Here is a 15,955-nt window from a genome sequence, read left to right on the forward strand (position 1 = left end):
AAAGTGAAAAATGGTATTTGAAAATTGGAGTTCTATTTGACCATGAATACATATTGAAATTATTTTTGAATTTTTGTGGGTAATCTGGAGTGAAATAGTGAAAACAACTTTTTTGTTTTCCAAATTTTGAAAAATTTGAAAATTCAACTTGAAGTTGAATTTCAAATTTCCTCGTAACTAATTTCTCTAAAAATTGTTGTTGTTACTAAGCTCTCAAACATCATTGTTCATCAGTTCTTAGTCAGATCGATCAAATAAATAACAATTCTTTCTTTTACTCTTGCTTTATTACTCGTTATTTACATTAAGTTGCATTTTTATCATTATTTCGTTAAAGGATTATACGGTCTTGGATTAAATCTATCGCTAGTGTCCTAAATTAAACAAATTAAATTGGTTCACCTATTAGTTAAATTTGAGAGTAAACAACCATTTTTTATTTTTCTCAATTAAGTCATAAAGACCTTCGATCTTATGCATCTTTCTGTTTGTTGATAATTTAAATTCCTTTACCTTCGAAACAACGAGACATTATTAATCTTCTCATTTTTCACCTAAAATGCACATTCCTTATTATCAAGTGATTGGTTTCAGTCTTCCCAGTTGGGGATAGCCTTTTCCTAGAGAAATTACTCTATGTGGTTCTTAGTGAAACCCAGGGGTGTCAATGATTTTCAAAAAATTGATTTAACCGATCGAACCGTACCGTACCGAACTGATTTTTAGGTTTCTTTTAATAAAACTGACAGTTTTTGTATAAACTTAAAACCGTACCGAATATTAGGTAGGTTTTTGGTTTTATAAAAATAAACCGAAAAAATACCGAACCGAACCGAATAAGTTTATATATGCAAAATATACTTTACATATTAAATTTAAATACAATAAAATATTAAAATGTTCGACTTGGATTTGGGATGATGAAAATGACCACAAGCCGGCAACGTAATTAACACCTAAAGTTCCAACTCTGAAACCTATTATATGACTCCTATTGAAAATAAAGTAGTTCTAGCATCAAGAGTAGTAACTAGTAAGCTACAAGGTATTACAACGATCTTAGATAGAAAGCTACAAAGTATTAGATATTTTTCCTCTCGTATGATTTTAACTTCTCTTGTTGCTTGGTAGGCTTAGTTCTTGAGTCTCATCTCGATTGATTTTTCCACCCTCTGCGATCTAAAATATATTTTTTGTTTTTGCTTAACATTGTTTTACGCAACCATAGAATAGTAAGATCAATCTCTATTCTTGTCGTCTTTCATGTTTTCTTGATTCATCACCTTTTAATCAGTAAAAATATCTAGAGAGTGTTTGTCAAAGTCCTATAGAAGTATGTATGGTATTGTATCTTTAACTTTTACTAGTGACTATAATATGATGTTCTTTATTTAAAAACAAAAAACCGAAAATTAACTAAACTATACTGATACCGAAGAGAAACCGACATGATGGGATGGTTTCGAAAAGACTAATTTTGATTCTACAAAATGAAATAATCGAAAAATTGGTACGGTATAAATTTTATAAAATAACGGCCCGAACTGTACCGTTGACACCCCTAGTGAAACCTATTAGAGTATGCAATTAATTAAAATTCACTTTTCAAGTTCAGATTACCCTTATTAAATTGACGTAACGTTGTTACTCCCTCCGTTTTATTGTTAGTGGTGTTCTACTAGAATGTACTCTCTCCATTCCAAAGTACTAAATTTCTAGCATTTTTTCTTTGTCCAAAATATATGAATTTTTCAAAGCCTAAAAACGGTATTAATTAAATTTTTTTGCAAGTTACCGTTCTCTCAAACAAAAGATCCTTTAGTTAATGTAATTAATCAACTTTCTTAAGGGACTGACGCCCCAAGAATCCATTTATTTTGGACCGGAGGGAGTAAAAAGTATTTTTACTAATTTACCCTTAATTAAATGCCTCTAAAAAGAAATAGTTCTTTAATGGTGTCTGTGAAACTTATTTTTTTAAATAAGCATAAACTTGGAAGAAAAAAATTAGTCCCCTTTTCATTTTGTGAAACAATACTTATTTTGAAATAATATGAAATAAAACACCATTTATGATGAAAAGGAGGGAGTATGTTACTTCTTGCAATATAAAAGTTCGTCACTTCTATGGTTTGTTAATTATTTTATGAAGGACGACACTAGAATAAATTCTTTGCAAATTCAGAAGCGTGGTATTTAGGATAGTTCTTTTATAAAAGGACAGTTTCAGAGGTGTATAAGGATGAAGGCTAATAAGGTTGGCTCGAACCGATTTCAAATACCTATATTTGAGATTATCGGAGAAAGAAATTCATCTATACTTCCGAAAGCTAATTGTAGTCTAATATTTTTCATATATTAGCAAGTGATCGCAACTTTGGAGTAATAGTAAACGTAGAATCAAATAAAAATACAGATTAACTTGTTTTACATAAGCAAGAAAAGAAAATTACTCAAACCGGAGGCTAGTAAAGCATTTGCTTCAGGGCCCCAAAAATTTGACGCCCCAATTTTTTTTAATTAAAAGTGAATTTTATGATTTTATTTTCGCCAATCTAAAGTTGGAAATAAAAAGTGTCACGCTCCGAACCATGGCCTAGACGTAACACGGCACTCGGTGCCTAACTGCATGTGACCGAGCGAACCCATAGGCTGGCTTAATCAACATGTGATATCAAAACATGCAATAATAAGGAAATAAGACTAACACATGCTAATCTATTAAAAGTCTGACTGAATATATATATATATATATATATATATATATATATATGGAAATACTGGTTTAAGTCTGAACATCTGACTAAATAGCTAACAAGGCTAAAACATAAAAGTCTGCTAATATCTGACTAACCAGACTATATCTATGAAGCCTCTAAAGATAACTGTCTAACTGTTGGGAAGACTGATGTAGGGTAACACCCCGGAGGAACTAGGGCTCACCAATAGCTGATACGAGCAGGTCCTAGCTAGCTGGATCGTCAATCTGTATATCGTTGCCTGCATCGCGAGATGCAGGCCCCCAAGCAATAAAAGGGACATCAACACATTTGAATTGTACTGGTATGTAAAACAACTGAAAGAAAGAATATAATTACTGAAACTGAACTAAACAGGAAAGCAAGAGTTTGAAATACTCCCTGTTCAGAATGAAGAATCACCTGTAAAATTGTAAATATAACTGTGACCTTGGGCCCAAATAATGTGCACAAAACTGTGGCCCCAGGCCCAAGCAATACGTATTCATAAACTATGGTCTAAGGCCCAAAAATACAGATACAAGTGTTTAACATTAAACAATTTACAAGACTGAGACTGGCTATAGTTGATAGCATGATAACTGTTTCTGATTATGGGACTTAAGCAAATAACTGATTATATACTGACTGATACTCATGTGATGTCAATACACAAGTCTATAATGATTACGTACTGAGTTCATCAAAATGATCACCATGAACGAATTTTGAAACTATAACCTTAAAAGATAGCAGTTCTACAACTATTCAAGAAACTAGGACTAAACAGTATTCTGAGTCAAATTATTGATAAGCATGCAGAATGAGGCGTAGAGAGAATCATGAACGTTCCCTAACGTAGACAGTTAGCCTCACATACCTCTATATGCTCCAAGTCTTGTAACTACTGTTCTGAATTTGAGAAGAATCCTAAAAGTCTAAGTCTTGAACACTTAGGTGGGTTTTCTTGAAAACCCTAGGTTAAGAACAATGATTCTCTAATTAGGTTAGATGAACCCATGGTTTAATCCATTTGGAATAGGCTAGGATAGCTTACCTTAGTGTTCTTGATGGTGGAGGAGAAGAGCAGGTCGTTCTACGGTTTAGGGACTTGTAAAAATAAAAAGTAGGACTGAACCAGGTATTTATAGGTTCTGGTGCGGGTTGGGAAATACGGTCCGTATTCTGGACTGTAATTAATCATGTTCTAAGAAAAGAGAAACACTACCTTACTTCCCTTCTCAAAGACGGTCTGAATTACAGGCCGTAAACCAAATTACGATCCGTAATTAACAATATAATTCCCTAAGCAAAATTTTAGAATGTACAGTGATTTAGGTGCCAAATACGACCCTGAGATACGGGCCGTAAACTGAAATACGGTTTGTATTACGGGGCATAAATCTTCATCTGATAGCTGTAGAGAATATTCCAATTCTAACATTCTCTATATGATTTTCTAAGTCTAAAATCATGGTCAAGGCTTAAGTTAAAGGTTTGAGGTGTTACAGTATCTCCCCCTTGGGATCATTCGTCCTCGAATGAAGGATTCGGGTAACGAGTGACTGCTAAGGCATGTGCACACTAACTGACATGAACACATGAATGCTGAAATAAGAAGGGCTGAACTGAATTATTTGCTGAACTGAATAACTATTGAACAGGCTGGCTGCTAAGCTGGTTGATTATTGGGAGCAGGGAAACCATGAAAGGAAATCTGAATGAGAAGATAAATTACCTTCAATGCTTTCTGCTGACTCTTCAAAGAGATGGGGATATCTCGACTTCATGTCCTCTTCTGCTTCCCACGTAGCTTCTTCAACTTTCTAACTCCTCCAAAGGACTTTCACTGAAGCAATTTCTTTCATTCTCAACTTGCGAACCTGACGATCAAGGATTTTCACTGGGACTTCTTCATAAGTCAAACTATCATTAACTGATATTCTATCAGTCGGGACAACCAACGAGGGGTCTCCCACACACTTTCTCAACATAGACACATGAACACTGGGTGCACCGCAACCAAGTCTTGCAGTAACTCAAGCTCATAAGCCACTTGACCAACCTTTCGCAGAATTCTATATGGTCCAATATAGCTGGGACTAAGCTTCCCCTTCTTACCAAATCTCATGACGCCCTTCATAGGTGAAACTTTAAGAAATACCCAGTCATTAACTTGAAACTCTAAATCCCGTCGTCTCACATCTGTGTAAGACTTCTGGCGACTCTGAGCTGTTTTCAATCGCTCCTGAATTAACTTGACTTTCTCCATAGCCTGATAAACCAAGTCTGGTCCTAACAATTCAGCTTCACCGGAATAATGCTAACTTGTTTCATTCGGAATTTGACGTCATAAAATGTATCAAAGTCTCTTTCAATATTTCAAGAAATTCAGCAAGAGAAACTCCCTTGCAAGTAGAATCTCGTCTGTGAAACCAACGAGCTAAAATCAACATATTTCCATATACTGCATGGAGATTTGTACAGTGTTTTTCTTCTTCTCTAACTCTTCACTCTCCCCCACAAGCCTAGAAGTAGCCATCAGGTTAGCTAATGTTACAACCCAATATTTTTTCAAGTGCTCAGAATTACTTCCTTATTTATAGTTTATTTAATTTTAGCTTGTTTCTTATAGGGTGGAATAATTATAGAATATGTTTACATTACATATATTTACACACCTACATATATAGAGATATATATTTTTAGGAAATTGTGTGTATATGTATACGTGTGTAATACGGTAATTAAATTAATGACAAAATATGTTAGTGGGAAAAGAAGTGGGGCAGGCCCACCCTCCTTTTTGCTGCCACGTTTTAGGTGACTTAGGGAGTTAAAAAAAAAAAAAAACTTTCAAATCTCTTTCTTGGTTTTGGGTACAGAGAGGAAACAAAAACAATATACATAGGAGCACATGAGTTTGGCGGCGGCAGTGAACAATAAAAGATGTAGGAGATATTTAAATTCCTTTTCTGCTAATTATTCTTTAAGAGTATTGTTGGAATAAAGTATTGGTTTGCACTGGTTTTCTCGTGTAACTAAGAAACCAGTCTGCTATATATCATCGGGTTCCCGACGGTAACAAGTTATAGAGTATTGCGATTGAGGCTATTGGAGATTGGTTGAAGAGCATTTGGCATTTTAAGAGAGTTTGCATTCCGATTACCAGGCAAGTGAGATTTAAACTCTTAGTTTACTTGCTTTTCATAAAAAGCATATGAATTGTATTGTATGTATACATTTAAACCATTTAGTTCGTGTGAGTGGGCAAACATGATCTAAATTGGATAATTTCCAAGAGTTTAAAGTAACGACCATATGAGTCCTTTAGCGTAAATTCTCTTAAATAGAAATTTGCTATAAATATATATAGTCTTGACTTGGTATTGATAGGATGTTTATTCTGATGTACCATATCTTCAGAGGAGCATACTCCGGCAAACCCTATTGGGTTCAGTCGGAGGTAGATGCCAGGTTTATAAGTGATCCGGGTAAGATGTGGGTAATAATCCCCACTCCGGAAGACGGGGTAAGACATGGACAAATACGTACCGTGTCTTGTGAGAATAGATCCGGATTCAATATATTTCATATAAGCGACCCGGTAAGATGGGGGTAAATAATGCCCTCTCCGGAAGACGGGCTAAGACATAGACAAAATACGTACTATGTCCCGTAAGAATAGATTCAAATTCAGTGTAGTGCATCTAATGCTTGTCCGGGTAAAATGGGGGTAAATAATGCCCTCTCCGGAAGACGGGGTAAGACATAGATAAATACGTACTATGTCCCGTGAGCATAGATTCAGATTCAGTGTAGTGCATTTATTGCTTGTCCGGGTAAGATGGGGGTAAATAATGCCTTCTCCGGAAGACGGGGTAAGACATAGGCAAATACGTACTATGTCCTGTGAGCATAGATTCAGATTTAGAGTATTTCATGTTTTGCTTGTTTATGTTTCATGATTTCATCTTTAGCTTCAGTGTTTGTATATATTTTTGATATACTTGTACTGTGTAATTGCTTTTATGCATTATCAGGGATTTTCAAAGACTTGCCCCAGGGGTAAGCCAAGAATGTCGATGATCTTGCTGGGTCTTTTAGACTCACGATTGTTGATGTTATATGTGTGCAGGTGTGGTTAATGGTGACCAGGTAGCCGATACTTGATTCATTCCAGCTTCGTTCAGTCCAGTTCAGTCGAGGTGGGCCACCATTAGATCATGGCAACCTCTTATTCTTTAGTCGACTTAGTAGTATTCCGAGCTACGTCTCATACTTTTATATTCAGACTAGTAGTTCCATGACTTAGACATTTTATGGGGTTTATGGGCAAGACTCAGTATTTGTATTTTCGCTTCTGCACTTTTCTTTATATTATGAGACTTTGCGTATTATTCATTTTATTCGTTAATTTTCTCATGATTAGCCTAGAGGGTTCGCCTTATGGGTAGAAGCTCGTCAGGTGCCCGGTTAAGGCCTGAGTGTCAGATTTGGATCGTGACAGCTAATTCACTAGATTTCATCCTAAAACTTTTAAGCTTACCAAAATTTATGTCTTGTCCACAAAGAAGGCTAATTGAAGTGTTTGTTGCATAATTCATCAAAACATCAAAGTCGGATGGATTAATTTTCCATATGCATCCATTATTACCGGTAAAGTTGGGGAGATTGCAGGCGGCATCGACCAGTGTAACCCCAACTTGAATCAACTTTCGTTCATCCACATTTGATTTCATTAACTCATATCGGTTTTGGAAAACGGGGAACTAAATGTGGCTGCACATGAAATATGCATCTAGGAAATTCTGTATCAAGAGAGACATACAGATAATTATCATGTGCACTTTTGATCAAACGAAACTCATAATGTGCATTGATTGCCCAAACTTGACTGATTTTTGGTGGCACCAAAAGAGGTGGGGATGTGGGTGGCTGCCACTCCGACAGGGATAGGGAAGGAGCGGGAGAAGACATGTCTAATTAACCGAGACACTATATTTTTACTAAGGACCTGTTTAGCCATGGAAATTATTCACTTTTTTCGGAAAAAAAATTCACTTTTAAAAAAAAAAACAAAAACTAGTGTTTGGCCATGGAAATTTCAAATACTACAAATTTTGAAAATAACCAAAACCTTGTTTTCACTATTTTTACTTTTTGTTTTTGACCCTTGCTTTTGTTTTTCCTTTGTCAAATTTTACCCTAAATTTATTTTTATAAATTTAAACCCTTTTATTCTAGTATAGTATTAATAGTGTTTACTATTTGTTTTAGTTCTTGTTGGACTTTGTATGGGGTACAAGTGCAAGGTGGGGATAGTCTGCATAACAGTGTCACTCTTTCTAGCTTCACATATGCAAGAAATGTGCTCAAACCTTATGAATGACGATAAATTAGTGGTAATTTATTGCATCAGTTGATTTAAGAATTTGTTTTCTTTCTGTAAAAACTTGCCCCCATCGGGTGTTTACACCCAACAAGTAAATAAATGACACTTGTCATATTATTTAATTATAAATATTAATATTTAATCATAGTTAACCAAGTATTTTGCAGATGATCTTAATTAATAATATAAAGCTATTTCGGTTATCTTCTGAATAGTAAGTAGATTGATTGTAATTTCTTAATACTTCTATGCCGGTAATTAACCACATCCCAAAGGCCATAACTATTTTTATTTTCCATTAGCAGTATGATCATGAAAATATCAGTACATTCTTAGATTAGTTAGTTTTACAAATTTATCATCATATTCATTTATTATACTTTTATTTCACCTCCAGTATCTTAATTAACGTCACTTAGTTAAGGCTATGGATGTGATAGATGATACAATAATCAGAAATTTGCAATAACCAAAAATGATTTTGGTAATGAAAAACAGGACGTTGGTCTAGATATTTGCAATAACCAGAAATTTGCAATAGTAAATAAGATTTTGGTAACCAGAACTTTGTAATGACAAAGATCGTTGTGATGTTCTCTTATTAACTTTGCTTTCTTTTTTAATTTTTCTTTATTAAAAACATAATTCTAGACTTTTTTTTATTATCTATGGTCAATTTAACTGAGATGGGTGTAAACACCTGGTGCGGCTAAGTTTTTACCCTTCCTTCTTCCCAAAGGGGCTTTGGTTGTTTTTTTTTTCCTTCTTTTTTTGAGAGAAGGGTTGATGGGTCGGGGGAGGAATTGTGGTATGTGATTTTGAAGTTTCATTCTGCTGAAAATTATTTTCACTAATAGATTTGTTGTTTTGATGTAATTGTATAATCACTTGTTTTGATTCAACCAACTAGTTATGTTTATGAATTGTTTTGGCTATTTTTGCTAGTTTTTAGAAATTGGGGGTATAAATCATATTTCATGTTTTATAGAAAAAGTAAATTCAAACAACCAAATATTATTTGCAAACACTATAACCAAACACAACTCCAACTCTAAAAATTCAAATGAAGTGATTTTTTTTTTTGACCAAACGCCTACTAAAATATCTATGTCTAGTGTTTGAAAATTCAGGCCATACAAGGATAATAACTAGAGAAGATCATCTTAAATTAACATAATGTCATTCTATTTATTATGGTTTAAAGAAAAGGATAGACAAAAAAGTGGACACTGGATGAAATTTAAGAGAAGGGCTTAGATGAGAAATTTGCCTCGAAACTTCAATATAGGCTTCTGTTGGTGACTATATCCCAAACATTACTCGATCTCCTTCCTTTAAGCCACTAGAAATGCAGAAGTCATGCCATCCGCGTCCAATGTAGGTGTGTCTGCCACAGGAATATAGACAAAACTTCCATGACCTTTGCTTGTCTCTTATCATTATCATACATCTCCTGTTATTGAGACTGTTTAGCCGTGCAAATGGGCTTGGAACACTCTGAAACGGTTAATAACAAGTTTCACGTAAGCTGTTCATATGTTTTCCTCCTTCTTGTTGCAAATACTCTGCATATTCTTTGTCGCAGTGGCTTAAATCAAAGATTGTAGCCTCAAACTCCATGTTTCCTTCATGCCTGAAAATCAACAAATATCCTAACCGCAAATCATGCTCCTTTGTGAACTTTCTCCATCCCTCTTCGAATCGCCAGCCATTCACTTTCACCGGCCACTTTTTACCAGCACTTTTCAGTACTGCATGTTCAATATGTTCGTGTCCCTTCAAATACTTCATGAAACCTATAGGAATTTTCTGCAGTACAACAGTATGTATAATCAGAATAACCTTGTCCCAAAAATGATGTCCTTCTTTCTAATTAGCCAGAAATTCTAAAAGGGGTTTAAATGACAGTACACTAAAGATTTTCTTTATATAGAGGGATTCAACAAGTTATACATGTATATCAGTTGCAGAGACAGGATTTTCACTAAAAGGCTTCAAATCTGAAGAAGTAAACACGCGAAGAAGCTAATTAAGGGGATTCAACATCTGCAATATATAAACAGGGCAGCCCAGTGTACTAAGCTCCCGCTATGTGTGGGGTCCGGGAAAGGGCTGGACCACAACAGTCTTTTGTACGCTATGTGCGGGGTCCGTGGAATGATCTTCTTTTATCTACGATATATATATAAAAAATAATTTTAACCTTGTATATATATAAACTTTTCGCCCCCTTACCCCTACCTGGCTCCGCCCCTGATGTATATACAACAATAACTTTGTCTCCATCCCAAACAAGTTGGGACCGACTATATGAATCTTCACCTCTTCATTTAAGCTCTTTTCATATCAGCATCATACTAAAAAACATAAAATTGAAAAAATAAGTTTAAATATATATACATAAAAAAAAAATTACCCTATGTATCATATAATTTACTAACCCAAAAAAAAAAAAAAATTGTACCCAATAAAACAATAAAAGAAAATTCACGGTTTTAAAAAATGTTACACATACGAAAAACTTTAGTCATAATATTTGGAGCTACCAACTTGTTTGAGATTTTTTTAAAAAAAAAAGCCTTACGCAATTAATACTATTAATTACTCCCTCCGTACCAATTTAACTGTATTACTTTGTTCGCGCGGAGCTTAAAAAACAAAGGGGACTTTTAAGTCTTGAGCTCTTAAATTAAAAATGTGTTGTAATTTTAAATTTGTTACGTAGAATGTTGGAATTGGAAAAATTTCTAAATATAGAAAGAGACAGTCTTTTTGGGACATACCAAAAAGAAAAGTAAGACACTTAAATTGAGAAGGTGGGAGTAATATAATTCTGTCTTTCTATAATAATCATCTTCTTTAACAATATTTTACTACTACAACAATTGGTGTAGATTTCCCTTCACTTTATTAAGGTTAAAATTTAAATTTTAAATAAGAAAGTAAGTTATTATTTGGGACAAATCAAAAAGAAATACTCCATATAACACATAAATTGTGACAAAGAAAATAATAAATGGAAAACTTACGTAAATGTAGCCTTCGGTCAACTAGTTTACCAACATGGCTGAAGTATACACTATCTATACACTTTGACTGTATATGTTGTGTACAAGTATGTATATTATATGTTAGTGTATGTATATTATATGTAGAATATACGTATATTTAGTATGAAGTATACATTATCTATACATTGTGTACATATAAGGATTTTGATCTCCACTTCGAACCAATCCATTATTGTGATTGAAGATATTGATTGTAGTGTGGAAATGCCCGACCGAAACCATGGAAATCAACCCGCTGACACAAAGGTCTGATTTCATTTTCCCTGTCATCGAATTTCAGTATTTTCCTTTCGATCATAAATAGGGAGTACATCGTATTTGTTTTAATGGTTAGTGTTTTAGTTGTTAAATTTATGAGATGAATCAACATCTCAATGTTATTCTTGTGTTTCTCGTGCAGCAGATAACGTTATCGGGTTTGTTTCATTGATGGACTGTGGTCCAATTGTGGGGATGAAAGAATTATTGTATTCACAACCAACCATAAGGAGAAGTTGGATCCTGCACTGTTGAGACCTGGTCTAATGGATATGCACATTCATATGTCCTATTGTACTAATCAGAGTTTCAAGATTCTGGCTTTCATCTACTTGGGTGTCTCTGATCATAGACTATTCGCGGAAATTGAAGGCCTAATCAAGAATGTAGAGGTGACCCCTCCAGAATATGCTGAGGAACTAATGAGAAGTGAAGATGCTGATGTTGCCCTTGAGGGAGTGCTTAATTTGCTTAAGCGAAAAGCCGATGAAGCCAATGTAATCAAGGAGAAGTATTTATTTGTCAAATGGCGTCAATTGTCCTGCAATCTCTCTCTCCATTCCTACTCCTCATTTCTCCAATTCGGCTAAAAGAGAAAGAGCATGCACAACACTGTCTATCCTAGATGAAGTAGCTTTCCTTGCCCCTGTCATCCCCTTTTCATATCCACTCCCCATACATAATTTCAGCAAAATATATGCTCATTTCGCAAGTTTCTAAAAATTTATTTGGTTCATGAAATATAGCCTCACATTAAAATCTCTATCCATACTCCATTTCTTTTTCTTTTCTCAATATTTACATTTCAAAAAGGTCAAGAAATTTCTTGCTCAACATGTATAGGATACCCCATAATCATCTCTTCTCTCTATCTTCTGGTGTCATGATCATATAAACCAAAAGGGTGACTTAATCCTAGAGTTAGTAATGGTAACACCATACAAAAGCAGGTTTGGCTATTGAAGAACAAAAAGTTAAGGTACATCTTTTGTTGAGATTAGGCAACAATACTTGTATCCAAAAACATCATATTCACTGCTCCTTGTCAAGGGCTTCTCTCATGGTTGGCATCACAGAATATTTACCTGCAAAATTTCTATTAGCATAACAGACTCTCTTTGCTTTGAATCTAAAATTTGCAGACTTGATTTCATAAAATCACTAATAACAGTTCAAGTCTAAACTAGATATTCAGTTTCAGATAAAATCTTTCGAGATTCGTTTAATATCAGAAGTAATACATTTTCAAGAATCTCATAAGTCTTTCAGAGCGTGGCATAATATTTTCATTTCACTACCACAGAAAATTTGTTTATGAGTCCAGTCTCTCCAATATTTTAGTAGCAGGAGGGAACAAAGAAGAAAAACAAAAGCATGTATAACAACATGAAGGAAGATCATGAAAACAATGGGAATTAAAGAAGTACTCACAATGGAAATACGCTACAGGTATTATTCCGTTGATGAGTTCAAACTTGTAAGTATCTCCTACTTGGACATCATTTGCTTCCCTGAACTCTCGCCATCCTCTGGTAATTGCAAAGTGACTCCCCCTTGATCTTAGCTGCACTGACCATGATCTCTGTTTCTCATCTCTGAGAATCATCTCACGTCGATCCATCAAGCCATTTGATTTTGCAAAAGTGATTGGAAGACACTGCTCCAGTTTATCCCAATATGTAGATCGATGTCATATTATCACAAAAAAAAAAAAAAAAAAAAAGGAAGAGAAGCTACTACTGTAGATCTTAACCATTGCTTAATTAAAGTTATTTCAAGTTACTCACCACGTAGGATCTGTTGATGGAATAAGACTGAATAGTAGAAACAAAATGAGGGTTAACGTTAGCAGATGTTGGAGCAGGTACTTGTGCTTTTGGAGCAGTGATATCTGAGATCTCAATCCTGAGGCCTGTTCTTCATGCAAAAAAGATATATGAAAAGAAAAACACGACTTTTCTGTGGCGACTAAAGTCACCAAAGAAGCTATCAAAGGGTATATGCTCTTGTAATCCAGACCTTGAGTGGAAACTCTTTTAGCATCCAAATTAGGCTTCTTTTCTTCAGGCGGAAGTGATGCATTTGCTCTCAAATCTGGTTTTCAAAATGAAAAATGTTGTAACTGAATCTGAAATTGAATTTTAAATCCAAATATAGAACATTAAATTGGAGTAGAAACTATAAGGATGCAAGAGTTACAAGAGAAGCTTTAATAACCAGAGAGGATCCTTATAAAGAAAAAAATAATGTCATTTCACTGTATTATGATTTATAAGAAAGAAGAAGATAAATAGCGGAAAAAAGTGGATGAAATATAAAAGGGCTAAGATGAGAAACTTGCCATAAAATTTGAGTACAGGTTCCTCTCCCTTGGAAAACACCTCAAACATTACGGGATCTCCTTCCTTTAACAAATTAGCAGCGCAAAATTTACGCCATCCACCTCCAATGAATGTGCTGCCTGCACTGTCATATAGCTTAAACGCCCACGACCTTTGCTCATCTCTCATCGTTATCCTACATTTCCTGTACCTGAGGCCATTTTCCCGTGCAAATAGTTTTGGAATATGCTGAAACAGTTCATAACCAGTTGCGTCTAAATAGCTCATACTTATGCTTCACAGTTTTGAATTATTAAAGAAAAAATAGTTCTCATAACGGAATGAGTTCATCTTAGTTTTAGTAATAACAAGGAAAGTAGAATTTAGTTTTCAACTTACAAACAAATACTTTGAAAAGCAACTGGGCTTGATGGTAGAAATGAAATGAGGGCGACCCAGAGGCATGTCCTTAGCTGCTTCTACATCGGGGAAATCCTTGTGTGATGACATGACATTAGGCTTTGGCTTTTCTGTAGCATTTGCTAATTACACAAAAAGTCATGTCAAATATTTTTAAAATGTACTTCATGAACAAAAGAACAGATCAACAGTTCCACAAGGTAGAACCTGTCTAAAGGGATAACTTTCCACTATATGCACATTTTTTGCACAGTGAACTACTTTAAGTCTAAGAAGTTGATTAATCTACTAATTTCAAATTCTCTTGTACTATCAGTTGGGTCTTACTATAACAAATGAAGGCAATGCAATTGCAGAGTTAATTATCAGTCGCAAGTTACCATCATATGATGTTGTATATAGAGATTTACAGTACATGCATGTGGATGTGTTAGAGACGATTGATCAAGTTACAAGTGAAAAAGTCAAAGCTAGCTAGAGACAAAATATTAAGTATGTCAATATATAAATATCAATCTGGCCTAATAATCCCCTTGCAAACTGAAGCGGCGGCTGCCAAATTCAGTTTGTCGCGTAAAATTGGAAACGGAATGAAGCAAGTGGCATTGTTAGGATGTCTGCGATGATGCCTTCGGGCTACTTGTTGTATATAAGTGTTTTTGGATAGTTGTGTTACAACTTACATTTACTCATGTATGTGGATGTGTTAGTACGCACTGCTCCTCCTCCTTCTTCCTGCAAATACTCAGCATATTCTCTGTCACAATGACTTGAATCAAAGATAGAAACATCAAATTCCATGTTTCCTTCATGTCTGAAAATCAACAAAAATCCTAACTGCAGATCATAATCCTTTGCAAACTTTTTCCAGCCCTCTTCCAGTCGTCCGCCGTTCACTTTCACCAGCCACTTCTTCCCCACTATTTTCAGTACTGAGTGTTCAATATGCTCGTATCCCCTGAGATACTTCAAGAAACCTTTAGGAATTTTCTGCAGAACAACAATATGCATAATCAGAATAACCTTGTCCCGAAAATGATATCCTTCTTTTTAATTAGCCAGAAATTCTAAAAGGGATGCAGAAAATACTACAATAGGTATTTTCGAGGGGATTCAACAAGTTATATATATACACACACAAAATAATAATAAAGAGTCTCAGTCCCAAACAAGTTGGGGTCAGCTATATGAATCTTCACTTCTTCATTTAAGCTCATTTCGTAGTATCATCATCATTATCATCATACAAAATAATAGTGAAAAATAAGTTTAACATATATACATAAAAAAAAAAAAAAAAAATAGAACTTTACCTATATACAACAGTATAATTTTCATGGCATACATAGCTTCTGTCATTGAGAACACTAAAATACTAACTATTTTGTACCCAATAAAACAATATTCATTTAGATTATGCTTTTGATCTTTAGGAGTACTATGTTTTTTTCCCAGGATTCAGCTGAAACTAGTGTTTCTGACATGGAAAGTAAACATATGTGAAAAATTAACTAAAATTTCAAGAAAGATTACATTTTGAACTCAGAATTTGAAACTGCAACAGTAATGGCTTGAAGATTCTAAATTTTACATATAGCAAGCAAATTAAATGAAAGTATTACTTACAATTCCATTCTTGAAACCTGGCATAATAGGTTTGAAGAAATGAGGTTTCTTGGTAGGAATTTTCATGGCAGCCAAAGAATTAATATAATTTTAGTATAGAGAAAAGATGTCTTTGTTGTTTGTCTT

General features: G+C 34.5%; 1 protein-coding gene across 1 annotated transcript; it reads right to left on the minus strand.

Annotated features, from left to right (window-relative positions):
- Positions 1–12,494: 12,494 nt before the first annotated feature.
- Positions 12,495–15,430, minus strand: LOC132612207 (B3 domain-containing protein REM9-like). Its single transcript, XM_060326526.1, has 7 exons — positions 14,887–15,430; positions 14,183–14,325; positions 13,804–14,032; positions 13,482–13,556; positions 13,250–13,374; positions 12,894–13,119; positions 12,495–12,547 (listed from the first exon to the last, which is right to left on the minus strand). The coding sequence occupies exons 1-7, from the start codon at positions 15,212–15,214 to the stop codon at positions 12,495–12,497; spliced, it is 1,179 nt and encodes a 392-aa protein (XP_060182509.1). The 5' UTR covers positions 15,215–15,430.
- Between the last annotated feature and the right edge of the window lie 525 nt (positions 15,431–15,955).

This window comes from Lycium barbarum, chromosome 9 (genome assembly GCF_019175385.1).
Source record: "Lycium barbarum isolate Lr01 chromosome 9, ASM1917538v2, whole genome shotgun sequence".
In the NCBI taxonomy this organism is placed as follows: Eukaryota; Viridiplantae; Streptophyta; class Magnoliopsida; order Solanales; family Solanaceae; genus Lycium; species Lycium barbarum.